The 19704-nt window shown below is 40.6% G+C and overlaps 1 protein-coding gene across 9 annotated transcripts in view; it reads left to right on the plus strand.

The window, feature by feature from the left end:
• Nucleotides 1-19704, plus strand: part of LOC132405567 (prolyl 4-hydroxylase subunit alpha-2-like) — a 148943-nt gene that overhangs the window by 52407 nt on the left and 76832 nt on the right. For 7 of the 9 annotated variants that reach the window (XM_059990477.1, XM_059990481.1, XM_059990476.1 and 4 more), the window contains 5 exons: nucleotides 1365-1468; nucleotides 11422-11518; nucleotides 12811-12962; nucleotides 15121-15258; nucleotides 17638-17877. In XM_059990477.1, coding sequence (XP_059846460.1) covers nucleotides 1387-1468; nucleotides 11422-11518; nucleotides 12811-12962; nucleotides 15121-15258; nucleotides 17638-17877 — 709 coding nt within the window. In that variant the 5' untranslated portion in view covers nucleotides 1365-1386. Of the gene's footprint in view, nucleotides 1-1364; nucleotides 1469-3421; nucleotides 3495-4627; nucleotides 4778-11421; nucleotides 11519-12810; nucleotides 12963-15120; nucleotides 15259-17637; nucleotides 17878-19704 lie in introns of those variants that run through there. The other 2 variants (XM_059990478.1, XM_059990479.1) reach the window with 2 other exon arrangements.

Consider the following 19704-nt stretch of genomic DNA (forward strand, 5'->3'; position numbering starts at 1 on the left):
AATTAAGTCTTCCTGTCACCATCATTATGTTTTCAATATGTGGTTTTACTGGTAATCCTGGTAACTGGGAATGTAACAGCTGTACCAAATTCAAGCTCAGGTAGACCAGTTTTGACTGGTCTCTTGATGTGCTCCAGTTTTTGAATAAATTGCCTGCATTTTGAACACCATCTCCGAGTGATCTTTCAGTTTGCCCCAGTAGAGGCCAAAGTATAGTGAACTTCTGATTCAGAACCTCCCCAATATATTTTCTGTGCACTTTTCAAGTGCAGTCACTGTTCTAATACAGTCGACCCTCCTTATCCACGAGGGATTGGTTCCGGGACCCTTTGTAGATACCAAAAAACGCAGATGCTCAAGTCCCTTATTTAACCTGTTTCAGTGCAGCGGACCTTATGGCCCAGTGGGACCCCTGACATTGTTTAACCTGTCTCAGAGTGGTGGTCTTTAGGACCCATCAGAGCTCTGAATCCGCAGTGTTTCTGTTCACAAAAATAATCCTGATCACGATTGAAAATAAAATGGAAATAATAAAGCGATCGGAAAGAGGTGAAACGCCATCAGTCATTGGAAAAGCGTTAGGCTACAGTTGGTCAACGATCAGAACAATTTTAAAGGATAAAGTGAGAAAGGCCCTGCCCCGATGAAAACTACAATTATTACTAAGCAACACAGTCGTTTAATTATTGAAATACACGTTTCTTAAATGTTTTATATGCATAGAAAGGTAAAATATATACTATCTTCGTAGACAACTGTTTGACTAACTGAAGCTAAATAATACTGGACGTACCTGTGCCAACTTACTTAGCAAGAGAACTTATGATTTTTTTCAATCCTGATCCATGATAACCCATGCACGTCCTCCCATATAGTTTAAATCATCTCTACATTACTATATTACCTAATACAATGTAAGTGCCATGTAAATAGTTGTTATACTGCATTGTTTAGGGGATAATGACATAAAGAAAAGTCTGTACATGCTCGAACAATGAGTGCTAGAAGAGCACTTCTGGGTTTTCTCGATTCGCGGTTGGTTGAATTCACGCATGCGGAACTCGCGGATAAGGAGGGCTGACTGTGTATTGAAAGTGGATTGGTGCAGTTTTGTACATTGCTGTCAAAAACTACTAGGGAATTGTCAGATTTAGGGATTTTGGTAAACCACTAAATATTGGCCAGGACACTGCTTACTTGATGAAACTTGAAAGACTCTGACTTGGGAAAGTGATGCATTTTATTGCCAGAATTTTAAATCTTGATGCATCACCTAATCCAAACAAATGTTAATTTTATCGATGTAGTGATAATTGGCATGCTGAAGAGTGATTACCTAATAATGTTTTGTATTGATTCTCTAGGAATCTTCTACTCTCTTTAAACATGAGATACTTCTCTCTCTGTCTTCTCTGGATCAGCTGGTGCTATGTGTCGCAAACGCAAGCAGAATTCTTCACATCCATAGGTAAGACTTATCGGAATACTAGTACTTCTGATGAATTCTAGCAACATTTTGCAAACTTGCAGCATAGCTGGACACTTCTACCAGATAAACCAGAGATGAATTAATTACACCCTCCCACCTTCAACAAAAGTGCATCATTGGCTTACTTATGTTAGTGATCAATCATTGCTTATGGGTAAAACACAGACTTTGCACTCGCTTGCACTCATTTCAAGAAGACTTGGAATGCCTGCTTGGTATTCCTGAACTGCATCCTCTGGTGTCCAGTTCCTGTTGACTAACAGCAGCACACTGGAGATCCCAGAAGGTCTGGACAAGAACTGAGCCTAGTCTGACTGCAGCCCACAGCTCTGATGTAGAACCTGACCACCCCTCTTGGTTCAGATACAATTGTGAAAAAATGGTGTTTTGCCTTATTTTCAGGGGCTCTGAGGGGCAGAGTTACTGCTTAGGTGCTTGGAAAAACTGAACATAAATTCTGCAAGTTTTAGGGAATTTTGATTAATTTCAAATTGATCTCTTTAAACAGACATGAATTTCCTCTGCCTATCTTAAGCACAGGGATAACAGTCATAGAGTAATACAGTGTGGAATCAGGCCCTTCGACCCAACTTGTCCTTGCTGACTGTGGTGCCTACCAAATTAGTCCAATTTGCCCAATATCTTAAGTTCCTAAGACCACAAAACACTGGAGCAGAATTAGGCCATTTGAGTCTGCTCCACCATATCATCACAACTGATTTATTATCTCTCTCAATCCCCTTCTCCTGTCTTCTCCCCGTAACCTTTGATGCCCTTGCTAATCAAGAACCTGCCAACCTCTGGTTTAAATATATCCAATGACTTGGCCTCCACAGCCATGTGTGGTAATGAATTCCACAGATCTACCACCTTCTGGCTAAAGAAATTTCTCCTCATCGCTGATCTAAAGGAATGTCCTTGAATTCTGAGACTCTGTCTTCGGGTCCTAGACTCCCCCATGATAGGAAACATCGTCTCCACATCCACTCTGTCCGGGCCTTTCAATATTCCATAGCTGATTTTTTTCTAAACTCTGTCTATGTACTTATCCAAAAGCATTTTGCACATTGTGATTGTACCACCCTGAATCACTTTCTCTGGCAGCACATTCCGTGAACAAATTAACCCTACAGGATGAAGTTTACCCTCAGTTCCTTTTTAAAACGTTTACCTCTTACTCTAAACCAATATCCTCTAGTTTTTCATTATCTTTCGCAAGGGAAAAAGACTGCATGTGTTCATCCTGTCTATGCCCCTCATGATTTCATGCACCTCTGCGAGCTCATCCTGCAATCTTCTACATTCCAAGGATTGAAGTCCTAGCCTGCCCAACTTGCTCCTCTAAAACATACCCTTGAATCCTGGCAGCATCCATTTAAAATGGTTCGTTAAAGTAGCCTCCTGAAAATCGTGACAATGATCTTAGAAAGATGCCTAATGTGGAATGCAACCGTGCAAAAGTGGACATCATTCATTTATTTAATGGCAGGAAGATGTGTACACAGGGCACTAATTCTACTGGACATTCAAAGTTCAAAGTAAATTTATTTGTGTGTGTGTGTGTGTGTGTGTGTGTGTGTGTGTGTGTGTGTGTGTGTGTGTGTGTGTGTGTGTGTGTGTGTGTGTGTGTGTGTGTAACCATTTACTACCCTGAGATTCATGATTCATTTTCTTATAGGCATTCACAGTAAATAGAATGAAATACGATAGAATTAATGAAAAAACTACACACGAAAACTGACAAATAACCAATGTACAAAAGAAATTCTGCAAATTTGTGTGTATGAGCATTGTGAAGATCATCTTGGAACACCCAACTTTTTGCTGTGAGATTTAGCCGTATGCATAGATCGATCTTGCCCCACTGTGCCAGAGAAAGTGGAGATTAACTCTTTCTTTTCTCTCCTCCCCACCCTCTCCTTCCCCAATTAGTGCATCAGTTCTGAAATGACGACCCGAATCTCATCAGGGGGCTGTTTGCCAAGAAAAGTCCAAAAAAAAAAATGTGAGGACATGCAAGCTTATTCTAAATTGCTTTCAGATTCTGAGTACTAATCCTCTTGGAGACCTAACCATAGCTGAAACTGCCAGAATTATTGTTGTTTAGACAGTTGTATATTTTTTTCCCAAATCCCTTTAATTTATGATTACCTGACAGAAACTAAAAACAAATAGATAACTTTCAATGCTATTATCTCATAGCCATTAAAAGTTTTAAAATCTCCAGCTGGGGTAAAAAGAAATTACTTTCTGATTTTTTAATTCATTCACAAGATGTGGCCATTGCTGACTGGACCTGTCTTCAACACTAGTCCCTGTTTTCCCTTGAATGGAGTAGTTGACTGTGACATTGCAGAGGACAGTTAAGAATTGGCTGCAGTGCTTTGAGCCTGAGGTCACATAAAACCAGATGGAGTGAGGATGGCAGCTTTTATTTTCCACAGAGTTCAATGGATTAGCTGAGTTGTTAAAACACTCCACTTTCTTGCTGGTCACTATTATTTTTATTGATTAATAATACCCATGTTGTCTCCTTAGTGCCCAACAATATTCACTTCTGGGACAACACGAGGGTCCACTGTTCTCTGTGATCAGATTCCTTCCATTTTAGTCCTCTTTCATTTCCACCTATCCCCTTTCAGCTTCTTGCATCATTCCCACTCTTCCCACCTGCCTATCATCTCACTCATCTGTCCACCTATAATCTGCCAGCTCTTGCTCCACCCCTTCCCGCCCCCTTTTTATAAAGGCTATCTCCCCTTTCTCTCCAGTCCCGGACAGGCACTTTCCAGTCCTTTCCAGTGAACGTCTCAACCCAAAATGTTGACCGTCCATTTCCCTCCACAAATGCTGCCTGACCTGCTGAGTTCCTCCAGCATTTTGCACGTTGCTTCAAAGACTCCTGCCATGTCCCAGAAATTTACATTGTAGTGTTGCAAAAGATGCATAATATTGGGAATGATGGAATTCTCCGCAGGGGTAACAGGTTTTCTAATGATGTGAAATCCTTAGATTTGAAATTATGTGAAATCCTTACTCTTGTTGGATGTAAAGCACAATTGGCTTCTCACATGCATTACAGCGTTTTGCAATTGAATTGGCAGGTTGTAATATTTTGTTTATTTATTTCCTTTGCAGGTGTTGGGGGCATTTTCAGGACACCGGTGAAATCATTGTCCTGCATTGTCCCCTTTTACCACCACCCTATGGGCAGTGTCTCCCACGTGTGACACCCCAGATCATGCCTAGAACATTGGCCTGGATTTTTGTGCTTGTCTGGATTATTAGGTTAGATTGAAGCATATTAACTATAAAGTTTGAGTACCATAAGACTATACAATATAGGAGTAGAATTAGACATTTGGCCCTTCGAGTCTACTCCACTATTTTATCATCGATTTCCCTCTCAGCCCCATTCTCCACTGTCACAGATTCACCACTCTCTGGCTAAAGAAATTCCTCCTCATCTCTACTAAATGGATGTTCCTCTATTCTGAGGCTGTGTCCTCTGGCCTTAGACTCCCCACCATAGGAAACATCCTCTCCATGCAGGCCTTTCACCATTTGATAGGTTTCAATGAGACACATCCTTCATTCTTCTAAATTCCAGCAAGTACAGGCCTAAAGCTATCAAATGCTCCTCATATGATAAGCTTTTCAATCCCAGCACCATTCATGTGAAACTCCTTTAAACACTCTCCTTTATTAGATATGTGACCCAAAACTGCTCACAATACTCCAAGTGAGGCCTCAGCAGTGACTTAAAAAATCTCAAAATTACATCCTTGCTTTTACATCCTAGTCCTTTCGAAATGAATGCTAACATCACATTTTCCTTCCTCACCATTCATTCTACCTACAAATTAACCTTTAGGGAATCTTCCACGAGGACTCCCAGGCCCATTTTGCACCTCAGATTTCTGAATGTTCTAACCATTTAGAAAATAGTCTATGCTTTTATTTCTTCTACCGTACGTTTTCTAACGCTGTATTCCATCTGCCATTTCTTTGCCCATTCTCCTCATTTGTCCAGTTCTTTCAAAAGGATACCTTTGAATTGTTTGTTATGCAGTGTCCAGCAGCTAAGGGGTGACCTGATAGAAGTATATAAAATTACGAGGGGCATAGATAAGGTAGGTAGTCAAGTTCCCAGGATGTAACAGTCATTACAAGAGAGCATATGTTGAAGCTTTAAGAGGACAAGTTTGTAATGACCTGTGAGGTAATTTGTTCCACACAAGGAGTGGAAAGTGCCTGGAATGTGCTACAAGATGCAGTCTTGTAGAAGCTGATATATTAGCAAGGTTTAAGAGGCACTTAGACAGACACACAAACATGTGGAGAATGGAGGACCATGTGCAGGCAGCTGGGATTCATTAGTTAGCATCATGGCCAGTTCAGATGTGGCAAGCCAAATGTTCTATTTTATGATGTAAATCTTGAACTCATTCAGCTTCAAAAGTGGGAGTGGTGCCAACTGGTTAAGTTTAATATTGGGAATGTGCCTCTGAACAAAATTTCTCTGATCTCCAATCTTGATTAAAATCCATATCCTACAACTGTGTTATTTTTCAGCTGGGTCCTTTATTCTTAATCGGGCATGTATTAAATGCTGACTGATCCAGATCTGTGGTTTGAAGCTCTTTTTACCCAAAATTCTAATGAGACCAGTTGCCGAGGAAATGGTGGGTCATTGTGTCTCAAAGCTGCTGGTAATTGGAAAAAGATTTGAAAACTGTGTTGCATATTTATTTCAAATTTCCAACAGATTCAAAATGATCAAGGGTGCCTCCCCTCCCCCATTTGAGGCATTTTGTTCTGACTTTGTCGTAGGGTGTCTGGGTGCTGGGCATCTCACACACCAGGAACATAAGAGATTCTGCAGTTGCTGCAAATCCAAAACAACACACAAAGTGCTGGAGGAGCTCAGCAGGTCAGACTGTATTAATGGAGGAGATGATAATGAACAGTTGATGTTTTGGGCCAAGATTCTTCATCAGGACTTAAAAAGACGAGGGAAGAAGTCCAAAAAAGGTGGGGGGAGGAAATAGAATTCTTCTGAATTCTAGTGAGTACAGGTCCAAAGCTGCTAAATGCTCCTTATATGTTAATCCCTTCATTCCCAGAATCAGCCTTCTGAACCTCCTCTGGGCTTTCTTCAATGACAGCACATCCTTTTCTGAAATGCGGGGCCCAATAATGTTGGCAATACTTCAAGTGCAGCCTGACTAGTCTCTTATAAAATGCCAGCATTATTCTGTTGTCTTTATATTCTATTCCCCTGGAAATAAATGCCAATATTGGTTTTGCCTTTTTTACCACAGGCAAACTGTAAATTAACCTTCTGGGAGTCTTGCACAAGGACTCCTAAGTCCCTCTGCACCTCTAATGTTTGAATTTTTTCCTATTTAGATAATGTCTACATTATTGTTCCTTTTACCAAAATGCATAATCATATATTTCCCAACACTGTAATCCATCTGCTACTTTTTTGCCCATTCTTCCAATACCTACCCCTCAGCACTTCCTACCCCTCCATTTATCTTCATATCATCCACAAATTCTGCCACAAAGCCATCAATTCCACTATCTAGATTATTGACAAGCAATGTGAAAAGTAGCACAGCCAATACTGACCCCTAACGAACACCACTAGCCAGAAAAAGCCCCCTTATTCCCACTCACTGCCTCCTGCCTTTCAGCTATTCCTCCATCCATGCTGGTATTTTTCCTGTAATGCCATAGGATTTTATCTTGTTAAGCAGCCTCATGCGTGGCACTTCATCAGATGCCTTCTGAAAATCCAAGTAAATGACATCCACTTCCTCGTCTTTGTCCATCTTGCTTGTTACTTCTTCAAAGAAGTCTAACAGATTTGTCAGGCAGCTTTGTCCCTTTATGGAAACCATGCTGATTTTGACTTACTTTATCATTCATCTTCAAGAACCCCAAAACTTCATCCTTAATAAGAGACTCCAACATTTTCCTAACCACTGAGTTTAAGCTAACTGGCCTATAATCTCCTTTCTTTTGTCTAGAAGAAATTGGGAACGGTCATTCTAGTAGGATACCTGGCCTGCATATGAATGAGGATTCTTGCTAACTGAACAGTGTAACTCATTCCTACATGAAGGATGCTTTGTGATGAGAGAAGTGCTCATAGCAAATGACATATAGACCACAGAGGGACTGAAATTGGATTGATGGGGAATACTCGTTAAGCATCACTTGAAGAAATGGCCCATTCTATATCTGCAGCTCCTGAATAATTTTTCTAAAACTTGGGGAGGAAGTGCTGCATCTTGTGGAGCATAGTAAGAGGCCATTCAATCCATTGAACCCATGCTGACCCTTCTGTTCCCATCCCCTATTTAATCTCCCTCACCTGCTCAACTACTCCACCCCGAATCTCCGAGCACCCAGCTGCACAAGAGATCATTTACAGTATCCAATTAATCTAGCAGCCAACACATCTTTGAAATAATCTCACCATTTAGATAATAGTCTACTATATTATTTATTCTACCAAAGTGCATAACCATACACTTCCCAACACTGTAATCCATCTGCCACTTCTTTGCCCAAATTCCTAATCTGTTTAAGTCTTTCTGTAGGCTCTCTTCTTCCTCAACTCTATCTGGCCCTCCACCCCTCCGCCTATTTTTATATCCTCTGTAAATGTGACCACAAAGCTATCGATTCCCTCATTCAAATCATAGATATATAATGTAAAAAGAAGTGGTCCCAGCACAGACCCCTATGGAACACCACTATTGACCGGCAGTCAACCAGAAAAGGCTCCCTTTATTCCCACTCCTGCCTATCAACCAATGCTGTATCCAATCACAAGCAAGAGAAAATCTGCAGTTGCTGGAAATCCAAGTAACACACACTTAAAAATGCTGGAAGAACTCAGCAAGCCAGGCAGCATTGAAGGAAAAGAGTACAGTCGATGTTTTGGACTGAAACCCTTCAGCGGAACGCAACACACTATCAGCATGCTCTTTCCATGCTGGCTTCTTTCCTGTAATACCACTGACTCATTACTAATCTCTTCACAATCTCTCCTGCCACCTCCTTCAGAACCCTGATGTATAGACCATCTGGTCCACGTGGCTTATCTACTTTTAGACCTTTCAGTTTCTAAGCACCTTTTCCCTAGTAAGGACAATTTCACTCACTTCTGCCCCTTGACACTTGACACTCTCAGACTTCCAGTATACTTCGTGCCTTCTGCAGTGAAGACATGCAAAATACTTATTTAGTTCATTTGACATTTCCTTGTCTCCTGTTACTACCTCTCCAGCGGTCCAATATCTACTCTTGCCTCTCTTTTATACTTTATATATCTGTAAAAAAAAAACTTTTGTATCCTTTGAGTCTTAAGATTTTGTTAATATTCGTAAACATTTGATAAATACAGTACTGTGCAAGCATTTTAAGCACACTAGCTATATACATGTGCCTGAAACTTCAACAGTACTGTAGATATTAGTGTCACTCAGCTTTTCTGTAAAAGTTATGTTTGCTTTTTATTGTAATGGAGAAAGGTTTCTCTACACTTTTTATGTCAATTTCAGCCCTGATGAAGTGTCCCAGCTTCAAAAGTCATTTGTTTGTTTCTGCCATAGATGCTGCTTGACTGATTGACCTTCTCCATCATTGTGTATGAGTTGCTCATTTTCTATTTAAACCTATTGTCAGTTGAGTAAATCCAGGTGCCAGGATTGTATATTTGTGAAAAATAAAATCATTGAAAAGTTCGAACCACTTGGAATGTCAGACGGCATCTGTGGAAAAAGAAGTCAAGTAAATGCTTTGTGTCAAAGACATTTTGCCAGAATTGTAGAAGCGGGAAACCAAGTTAGTTTTAAGTTGCACAGTGTAAAGAATGGAACCGTGGTGGGGGGTAGCTGTTATTAGCTGTGGCCAGAATCACTGTAGGTAGGTATGTGCTATAGATAAATAAGGGAAGGAAGATGTGCCAAAATAAGGAAGGAACAGGGAAGAGAATACCAAGGGAATGTAAAATTTGTGAAATGCAGAGCTGAAGGAATTGTCCAGCAGATCAGGCTGTATTAATGGAGAGAAAAAAACTGAACAAGTATTACAGATAAATGTATTACCGGCCAATTCTGATTTTAAAACGGGTAGAGTTACCAGGAATTGTACGATTTAATAGTGGGTCAGAAAGCTGCATTGCTCACAGTCAGAAGATGAGGTGCTGGTCTTCAAACTCTGGTGGGGTTTCCTTATGATAGTGCAGGAGGCCATGGACATAAGACAGGTTAGGATGGAAAAGTGAAAGAAGTTGGCAGCAGGAAACATGGGGTCACCCCTCCAGACTGCACACAGGTGGTTTATAAAGAGAAAGCACATTGTACTCCCCAGTAATCCTGGTTTATGACTGATTGTGTGAAGGGTGGGGTGCAAGTGAGTTTCAGTGGAAACCAGTCTAAATTGCACCCCAGGTGGAAACTGAGCCCGAGAGGTTTGGTTTCACTCCCTTAAGCAACATGATGGACTTGCTCAAATATTTCTACAGAGACACTGTTGAGAGTATTCTAACTGGTTGCGTCACCATTTAGCATGGAGCGACCTTTGCACAGGATCGGAGAAAACTGCAGAGGTTTGTAAAGTCAGCCAGCTCTATCATGGGCACTACCCTCCCCAGCATCAAGGACAACTTCAAAAGACAATGCCTCAAAAGGGCAGCATTTCTCATTATACCCCTGACCCCATCACCCAGAACATTCACTCTTCTTATCACCATCAGTGAGGAGGTACACGAGTCTGAAGGCACACTCTCAGTGTTTTTAGAACTGCTTCTTCCCCTTCAGCATCAGATTTCTGAACAGACAAAGAATCAAACCATGAACACTACCTCACTGTTTTTGCTTTCTTTTTGCACTAATTATCTAACTTAATTTTTTTAGTATATTTCCTCACCTCACTTTTTTTATTATTTCAGTTTTTTCACTATTTTAAATTAACTATTTAATATACATTTATATATTTTGTGTACATTATTTATTTATTTTTCTATATTATCATGTATTGTATTGTACTGCTGCCACTAAGTTAACAAATTTCATGACGTGCTGGTGGAACCTGATTCTGATTATTGTAATTTATAGTATTTTTGTGTATTGCACGGTACATACATCAGTGATATTGATCCTGACTGACATATGTCTTTGACAGTTATCCTGATTGACATATATCAGTGATATTGATCCTGATTGACATATGTCATTGATAATGATCCTGTTTGACCTATGTCAGTGATATTGATCCTGATTGACATATGTCTTTGACAGTTATCCTGATTGACATATGTCAGTGATATTGATCCTGATTGACATATGTCATTGACAATGATCCTGATTGACCTATGTCAGTGATATTGATCCTGATTCTGCTAGCGAATTTACACTTTCACCTCGGGGTTATCTGACCTTTACTAACCTTTTTAAGGCAAGCAGTACCTAAAGTGGAAATTTTATTGATCATCATGCTTGGCAAAATGTTTGCAGATGTTTCAGCTCCAATCAAGAGACCATCATCAATGCACAGTCAACTGAGGTACCGATATTCTGCTGTATTTCAAAATACCTAAATTGTTTGGCACAGGATGCAATATTAATTATGTGGTCACCACTGATGAAAAAGACTTTGTTGTGATCAGTTTACAGTTTCCTGACTGTTCTACATGAAGCAACGCATTCTTCAAAATCAGTTTCGAGTTGTGCAGACAAAAGGAATCAAAAATGTTTCTAATCCAGAGGTTCAACCTTTCAGTTGCAACAAACCTTGACACCCACCATTTAAGGTTTTTGTTGATGGTCCACAGGCAAGAGTATATAAATTGTGCAGCAAATGTCCATGAACTGCCTGTATTTTCTACAAAATTAAATACCTTTTCTCTTAAGGTCAAATGACGGATTTGATTTACTTGGAAAAAGACCTGGTCAAATCTCTGAAAGAATACATCACTGCAGAAGAGGCCAAGTTATCAACAATTAAAAGGTACACTTTGATAATGTCTATCATCTCTATTTCAGTAGATGTAATGATAATGCAGTTACTTACTGTCATATAACTTACTTGAGTTGTCTCTTTTTCGGACCGATTGCAATTATGCACGTCCAGTGGAGTGAAAGATAGAGGCCAAAATCACAGCAGGCCTCTGGAGTATAGTGTCACACAGGGGTCACTCTGTTGAATCTGTAACTTATGTTCTACAAATGAGAAAAACACATTGTCTAAGTGTTATATACGAAGCTTCCCCCTGCACCAAGCAATGGGCAGCACGGTAGCGTAGCAGATAGCACAACTGCGTTACATCTCTCGCAATGATGATTCTCGTCACTGTCTTGTAAGGAGTTTACACGGTCTCCACATGACTGTGTGGGTTTCCTCCGGGTGATCTGATTACAACACACATTCCAAAATTATACGGTTGAAGGCTAATGAGTTGTGGACATGCCGTGTGGGTGCCAGAGCATATCAACACTTGTGGGCTGCCCCAGCTTTATCTTTGGACTGTGGTGGTCATTGATGCAAAATAATGCATTTCACTGCATGTTTCAATGTACAGGTGATGAATAAAGCTGGTCTTTAATCTTTAATAAAGCTGATTTGCTCTCCTCTGTTTCAGCTGTTGGCATAATGTCCTGAGAGGAGAGCTTTCGTTCCCTCTTTTTCTCTTTCACTCTGCCAAGCACACACTAACCCGTTTGTTATCCTTTATAAATAAAACCAACATTTCTTGCTATTCATGAAATATATCGCTTTCATTATTGATCCATTGAGCAACCTCATTCACCCCATTAATTTGCCCTGTAGTTATCCCCATCAACCTCCTCCCTATCCTCTAGATTTATCACCTGTCTACATGCTAGAGGCAACTTACTGTGACCAATTGAACCACCAGCCTACTGTGTTTAGGAGCTGGAATGAGACCTGGTGTGGGGGGGGGGGGGGGTCGCAGTGCAAACTCCATGCGGACCACACTGAAAGTCAGGGATAAATCCAGATTATTGCAGCTGTGAAGCAGCCATCCACTGGCCATGCCACAGAGCTGCCCCCAATTCTTTCCACAGCAATTGAGAGGAATAGCTCTTCCAAAACACAGAGATACAGGAAGCCCTGCCCTGCTGTATCTTGTATGTAAAAATATGAAAACATGTTACTGAAATGTTTAAAATATATAAAATGTATAGTAAATGTATAAATAAATGTGATTATTTATAGGATGCAACAATACTGATTTTACTATTTCCCATTCTTAATAATTGTACTTCCCACTACATCTGCAGCTGGGCTGAAAAGTTGGATGAACTGACAGACACTTCGACCTCTGACCCAGAAGGATATCTGGGCCATCCAGTAAATGCATACAAGCTGATGAAGAGATTGAACACAGAGTGGCTGAGACTGGAAAGCTTAGTTCTACAGCACACTTCTGATGGTAAGTAATGGAAAACGTTAGCTGGCTTTGACTTCTGCTAATGAGGCAGTGGATACTTTGTATCTACTACCCTTCAGCATTAAGACAAGAGTCTAATGCAATTTTTACTCTCATGTCTCATGACGGAGTCACTTTTGAAACCTGGTGGATCATTGCCAGGTAAACATGATAGAAAATATTTCATGGAGGGATCTTTGTGACCCAGAAGCAGTAGAATACCTTTGGGATACAAAAGATAGCCTTGGAACTCTTCCCTTCCCAACCTCTAAATCTGCACTTCCAGCCATTCCCATCAGAACTCTTTCCCTTCCACTTCCCGTGTGTTGGAAACGTATCATTAGGTGTTTGGCATTGACCTCCTCACTATTCCCTTGGAATCTGGATTGGAACATGATTAAAATAGATTAGTTGATGCGCTGGAATTCAAATCTCCTGCTGTACTCTGATTTAGGCTTCCTTCTCTAGGCCCATCTTTTCTTCAAATGGATCTCCATTTTGGATCAGGGTTGGTATATATTCTGTTCATAATGTTCCTTCACTTCTCAAACATATATGTTTTGCATATTATCAAATTACACTATCATTGGGACCCAAATGCTCCTTAAAATCAAGAACTTGCAATAATATGGCAACGTTTGTTTAGGAAGAATCCCAGTATTCTGAGTGGAGAACAGCTGGATGGGCAATTGATATTCAGGAATTCAATTAGATTCTAACTGAGAGAATACTAAGAAGATATCAATTTAGAATGGATGGAAGACAAAGAGAGATATAATAACAGTAATTTAGAAAGATGAAAAGCCCTGTTGTACAAAGCTTATCTGAAAGGAAGTATTTTGAACTCTTTAACACTGAAAAGGGAGAGACATAGTTGCATTTAATTGGTAGTCTGATAGGTGTGGTAGGCCCTCCTTAGTGTGTAGATGTTTTGAGGGATGTATTATTATTTATTGTGCATTTCTTTCATAAATATTACTGTCTGCTTAATATATACTTCTGTGTTGTAATGACAGGATTATACATATTAACTGAAGATTCCCTCAAAGTTGTTTAAGAACAATGGGATCAGGAATGAAAGTTGTAGGCCGTCTCTCAGTGTAGAAGATAATTGTGTAAAATTATCTCTTTATGGGTACATACAAAGTGATTCTTCCTGTTCCATGAAGGCTTGCACTAAAGTCTGAAGACAGAACACATGGCATTGAGGTCCAGACAGTCTTCAGGCCATCAATTCATAAAACTTCATAACATTTTATCTGAGGTGCCACAGTAGCAGAGTGTTTAGCACGTCACTATTACAGCTCATAGCGCTCAGGAGTTCAGAGGTTGGGAGTTCAATTCCAGCTCTGTCTGTAAGGAGTTTCAACATTCTCCCCGTGACTGCATGGGTTTCCTCCGGGTACTCGGATTGCTCCTGTAATCCAAAGACTTACCAGTTAGTAGGTTAATTGGTCATTGTAAATGGTCCTGTTATTAGACTAGTAATAAATATGTGTGTTGATGGATGTTACAGCTCGTTGGACCAGAAGAGCCTGGTCTGCACTGTATCTCTAAATAACATAAATAATATTCTTAAACCAATTGTGAGGAGCTTTGGCTTCTGTGAAGCCTTATTCATGTTTTTAATTTGTTTACCCAGCATTATGGACTAATCTTCCACATCTACCGTCAGGGTCTCCTAATAAAAAGCAAGAGCTAACAAGCCTGGTTTAATGTTGTAGTTCTCTGTTCATTATTCTATGAAACTGTAAAATGGATGGCACAGCCGTGTAGCGGATAGTATAACTTTTTTATACTGACAACAGTCGGTTCAATTTCCGTGGATGTCTGTAAGGAATTTGTATGTTCTCCCTGGGACTGGGTTGGTTTCCTCCCATATTCGAAAGCCGTACAGGTAAGTAGGTTAATGGGTCCCGTGGTTTTAATTGAGTGGGCTGGGGTCATTGGGCCAAAACAGCCTGTTACCATGCTGCATCTCTAAATAAAAATAAAAATAAAATTACGAATTTTGAAAAGGGGCTCTGCCATTCAGAGGCATATGGTGTTGGCGTGCTATATTGGTACCAGAAGCATGGCGTCACCTGCGTGCTGTCGCCAGCACATACTTAACCTGCTTATTCATATCTGAAATCTCTCACTCATCTATTTCTTTTTGCAGACTTCATTGCTAATCTGTCAATTCAGCGACAGTACTTTCCCACGGATGAAGACGAGAGTGGAGCAGCAAAAGCCCTCATGCGTCTCCAGGACACCTACAGGCTGGATTCAGATAGTATTTCCAAGGGCAGGCTGCCAGGTACCTAGAACATCATGTTCCTCGTTGCTACGATCTGCGATACTATAATAGGGTTTATGCTGTGGATACAGCTTATTGCTCGTAACCTTCATCTGGTTTACTTGAATTACAGGGATATTAATAAGGTTGGAAGAGTTCAGAGAAGGTTTACAAGGATGTTGCCGGGACTTGAGAAACTGAGTTACAGAGAAAGGTTGAATAGATTAGGACGTTATTCCCTGGAGTTTAGAAGATTGAGGGGAGATTTGATAGAGGTGTATAAAATTATGTTGGGTATAGATAGAGTGATTGCAAGCAGGCTTTTTCCACTGAGGTCAGGGGAGAAAAAATCCAGAGGACATGGGTTAAGGGTGAAGGGGGAAAAGTTTAAAGGGAACATGGGGGGGGGATTCTTCACACAGAGAGTGGTGAGAGTGTGGAATGAGCTGCCAGATGAAGTGGTAAATGCGGGCTCATTTTTAACATTAAAAAACAACTTGGACATGTACATGGATGAGAGGTGTATGAAGGGATATGGTCCAGGTGCAGGTCAGTTGGACTAGGCAGAAAAATGGTTCGGCACAGCCAAGAAGGGCCAAAAGGCCTGCTTCTGTGCTGTACTGTTCTATGGTTCTACAGATTTGAATGCTATTTTGTCAGAAAACAACAAGTTTCATGAATTATGACAGTGACAATAAATCTGAGAATCAGCTCAGCACACCTCAGGAATGCTTAGCCTGCTGCTCTGTTCTCTTGTACACTCTTAACTGTGTGGCTAAGCAGAGCTCAAATGCCATCCATAAATTGACTGATGACACTACTATTGTTGGCAGAGTCTCAGATGGTGGTGAGGAGGTGTAAAGGAGGGAAATAGATAGGCTAGTCAAGTGGTGTTGATGTAACAGCCTTGCACTCAAAGTTGGCAAGACCAAGGAATTGATCATGGACTTCAGGAAGGCAAAGTCAGGGGAAACATATATCGGTTTTCTTTGAAGGGTCAGTAGTGGAAAGGATGAGCAGCTTTCAGGTTCCTGGGCATCAACATTGCATAGGATCTGTCCTGGGCCAAATGTTTTGATACAATCAGCAGCAATGTTCTCTCTAAGGTGTGCGCAAGGAGCTTAAATTGCGCACAAGAGGTTGTTGCCCTCTACCTCATTGCCATGTTAAGTATATTTCATGATCATACACAAGCACGTTTCCTTTTCCGGTTTCTGATGCAGACGGCATTGACAACATGGAGTTTGCAATGATTTGTCTGCAGATTTTCGAACGGGCTTACTTGTACTACTTTCATTGAATAAATCATTTATTCACTGTGTCAAATCCCGCAGAATCAAAGTGAATGAAGTGCAAAAGAAATGCTAGTTCTTTTAAAGCAGAATGACTTAATGAAACAGTAGAAAAAGCTTGACTTTTTAAAGCATCATTCAGCAAGCAATCAGATATGGACAGTGTACAAATGCTCTGGCGAGAAAAGCCTTCATTACCTGCTACAGGCCTGCTACATATGTTCGGTGACAGTGCAAAAGAACAAGAGCAAAACCGATCAAACCCAGAGGAGATCAAAGTTCTTATCGACAGAGCTTTGCTGGCTGCTAAAATGAATATATCTATGTACATGTTGTTGTCACTGGACAAAAAAGTCGCACAGCTCAAGATATTTGCACACTGTTCATTACAAATTAGAGGGAACATTGGTCAGCAGCTATAGGAGATCGAGGATGTCACCAAAACTATACAGATTTCTGCAGATTTTGACTGGTTGCGTCATGGTCTGGTCTGGGGGTGCCAATGCAGAGAATCATTAGGGGGTTGTAGTCTATGTGCATAAGCCTCAATCATAAGCCACCATCGAGGACATACTCAAGAGGTGTTGCCTCAAGAAGGTAGCATCCATTATTACGGACTTCCATCATTTGGGACACTTTCATTACTACCATCAGGGATGAGGTACAGGAGCCTAAAGACCCTCTCTCGATATTTTAGGAATAATTTCTTCCTCTGTGCCATTAGATTTCTGAACTGTCCATGAACTCGTGAGCTCTACTCTGCCTAATCCTCTTTTGCATTACATTTTTTAATTGTACCTTGTTGTAATTTGTTATGCCTGCATTGTACTGCAATGTTTTATGAATTATGTCAGTGACAATAAAACTTGTTTTATTTCTGATTCTTGAGTTTTCATGTTGAATTCAAGACCATTCACCAAGTTTATTTCATAGACTATTTGTAACTTCCTGAATCTGAAGTCTACAGGGTCTGATCACTCACGATAGGATAAAAAAACTTTACTAGCCATTTCTTGTTTATGTTTTATCAGATTAGAAGTGTTTTATTAGTATAAGTTTGCTACTGTTATTAGCCTTGATCTCGCCATTTGTCAACGTTCTTTTGTAGGCACACAAGACCTGGTCTCCCTCTCAGTCGATGACTGCTTTGAGTTGGGAAAGGTCGCTTATAATGACGGCGACTACTACCACACCCTTCTGTGGATGGAGCAAACCCTCAGACAGCTGGAGGAAGGAGAGACTGGTGGAGTCAGCAAGGCTGAAGTGCTGGACTATCTCAGCTACTCTGTATACCAGATGGGGGACCTGCGTCGTGCTATCAAACTGACAAAGCGCCTGATAGCTGCTGGTAAGAGCAAGAGTAACTGATTAGCATAATATTTTACAGCACTGATGGGGATTTAATTCCCGCTGCTAATCTGAAAGAAGTTTTTATTTTCTCTCGGTGACTGTGTAGGTATCCTCCACGTGCTCCAGTTTCCTCCCACAGTCCAAAGATGTACAGGTTACAATCAGTATGTTGTGGGCATCCTATGTTGCTGCCTTGGCGACACTTGAAGGTTGAACCAGGATAATCCTTGGACTGTGTTGGTCCTTGAAATAAACACTTGCATTTCACTGTAGGTTTCAAAATATTTTACACACGTGACAAATAAAGCTAATCCTAAATCTTTTTCTGTCAGCAGGGGTTATTGTGGCGTTCCCGAACTAATACTCCCAATCGGAGAAACTCAACAACGCTACAGTTACTGAGTTAGTAATTTATTTGTTTAACCATACAGCATGGAGTGGGCCCTTCCAGCCTTTTGAACCATGTCGCCCCAGCAGCCCCACAACGTCGATAAACCCTAACCTATTCACAAAACAATTTACAATGACTGATTAACCTACCTGGTACGTCTTTGGACTATGGAAGGAACCGGGAGGACCCAAGGAAAACCTGCATATTCCACGGGAAGGATGTAGGGGCAGAACAGTGTTGGATTTGAACTCTGAGATCCGGAACGTCCCAAGCTGTAATAACATCACACTAAATGCTATGCTACCATGGTGCCGTAATCCAGTGGCTAGGGTACATGATAGGGATTGTGTATGTCTAATCCATTCTTAGTAGCATATTAGTAATTGAATAGCAGGAAGGGGTAATGTTACTAGAAACATAGAAACATTGAAAGCCTACAGCACAATACAGGCCCTTCGGCCCTCAAAGCTGTGCTGAACATGTCCTCACCTTAGAAATTACCGAGGGTTACCCATAGCCCTCTATTTTTCTGAGCTCCATGTACCTGTCCAGGAGTCTCTTAAAATATCCTATTGTATCCACCTCCACCACCGTCGCCAGCAGCCCGTTCCATGCACTCACCACTCTCTGCATAAAATTGTATAACTAATCCAGCAGTGGCACTGAGTTTATAATTTATCAGCAAGCATTATGATAGTGTTAGACTAACAGGAATAGCATGGTGTTTCTAGAATCAACATTTGTCTTTTTAATAAATAGTACTGTTAGTTATTTACCAATGTTTCAAATTTCTGCCGAAAGTTCAATCTGTTGCATTAGCCAGCGGTCACTTAATGAGATATAGATTTATTGTAATACTAAAAACATGTGGGTAATATAAACATTATGACAGCCAAACCTCTTCATATAGACGTCTGGAGGGAGTTGATGAACCTATAAAGCTGACAAATGGGACAGCCAAAACATTCCTTGTGTCTCACATCCATTGTAAACTTTAATATTGGGCGAGGAAATGAGAAAACAGGTCATGTGGTCATGGGTGTTCCTTTGCTCGAATTGGAAGACTGGGACCTGAATACACACACAAAAAAAGAACAATTACTGAAAGAAAATGCCCTGCGGCAAGCACACTGCAAATGTGACAGTGTGGACTGGAAAAATGTTGTGTATGACTGCCAACTCTTTAGCTTGTCCTGGAGCTGCTGGGTATTAAGGAGTGATTTCCAAAAGTTTACAATGGCACTGAGCAAATTTTGCTTGCTTCTGTTAATATTTAGTAATTCTATCTTCTTCTGCCTTCATTTCCAGTCCTGATGAAAAGTCTCAGCCCAAAATATAGGCTCTCTATTTCTCTCCATAGATGCTGCCTGACCTGCAGAGTTCCTCCAGCATTTGTGCGTATAAAAGTTCAAAAGTTTGAAGTAAAATTTCTTA

The sequence above is a fragment of the Hypanus sabinus genome, chromosome 15 (assembly GCF_030144855.1).
Source record: "Hypanus sabinus isolate sHypSab1 chromosome 15, sHypSab1.hap1, whole genome shotgun sequence".
In the NCBI taxonomy this organism is placed as follows: Eukaryota; Metazoa; Chordata; class Chondrichthyes; order Myliobatiformes; family Dasyatidae; genus Hypanus; species Hypanus sabinus.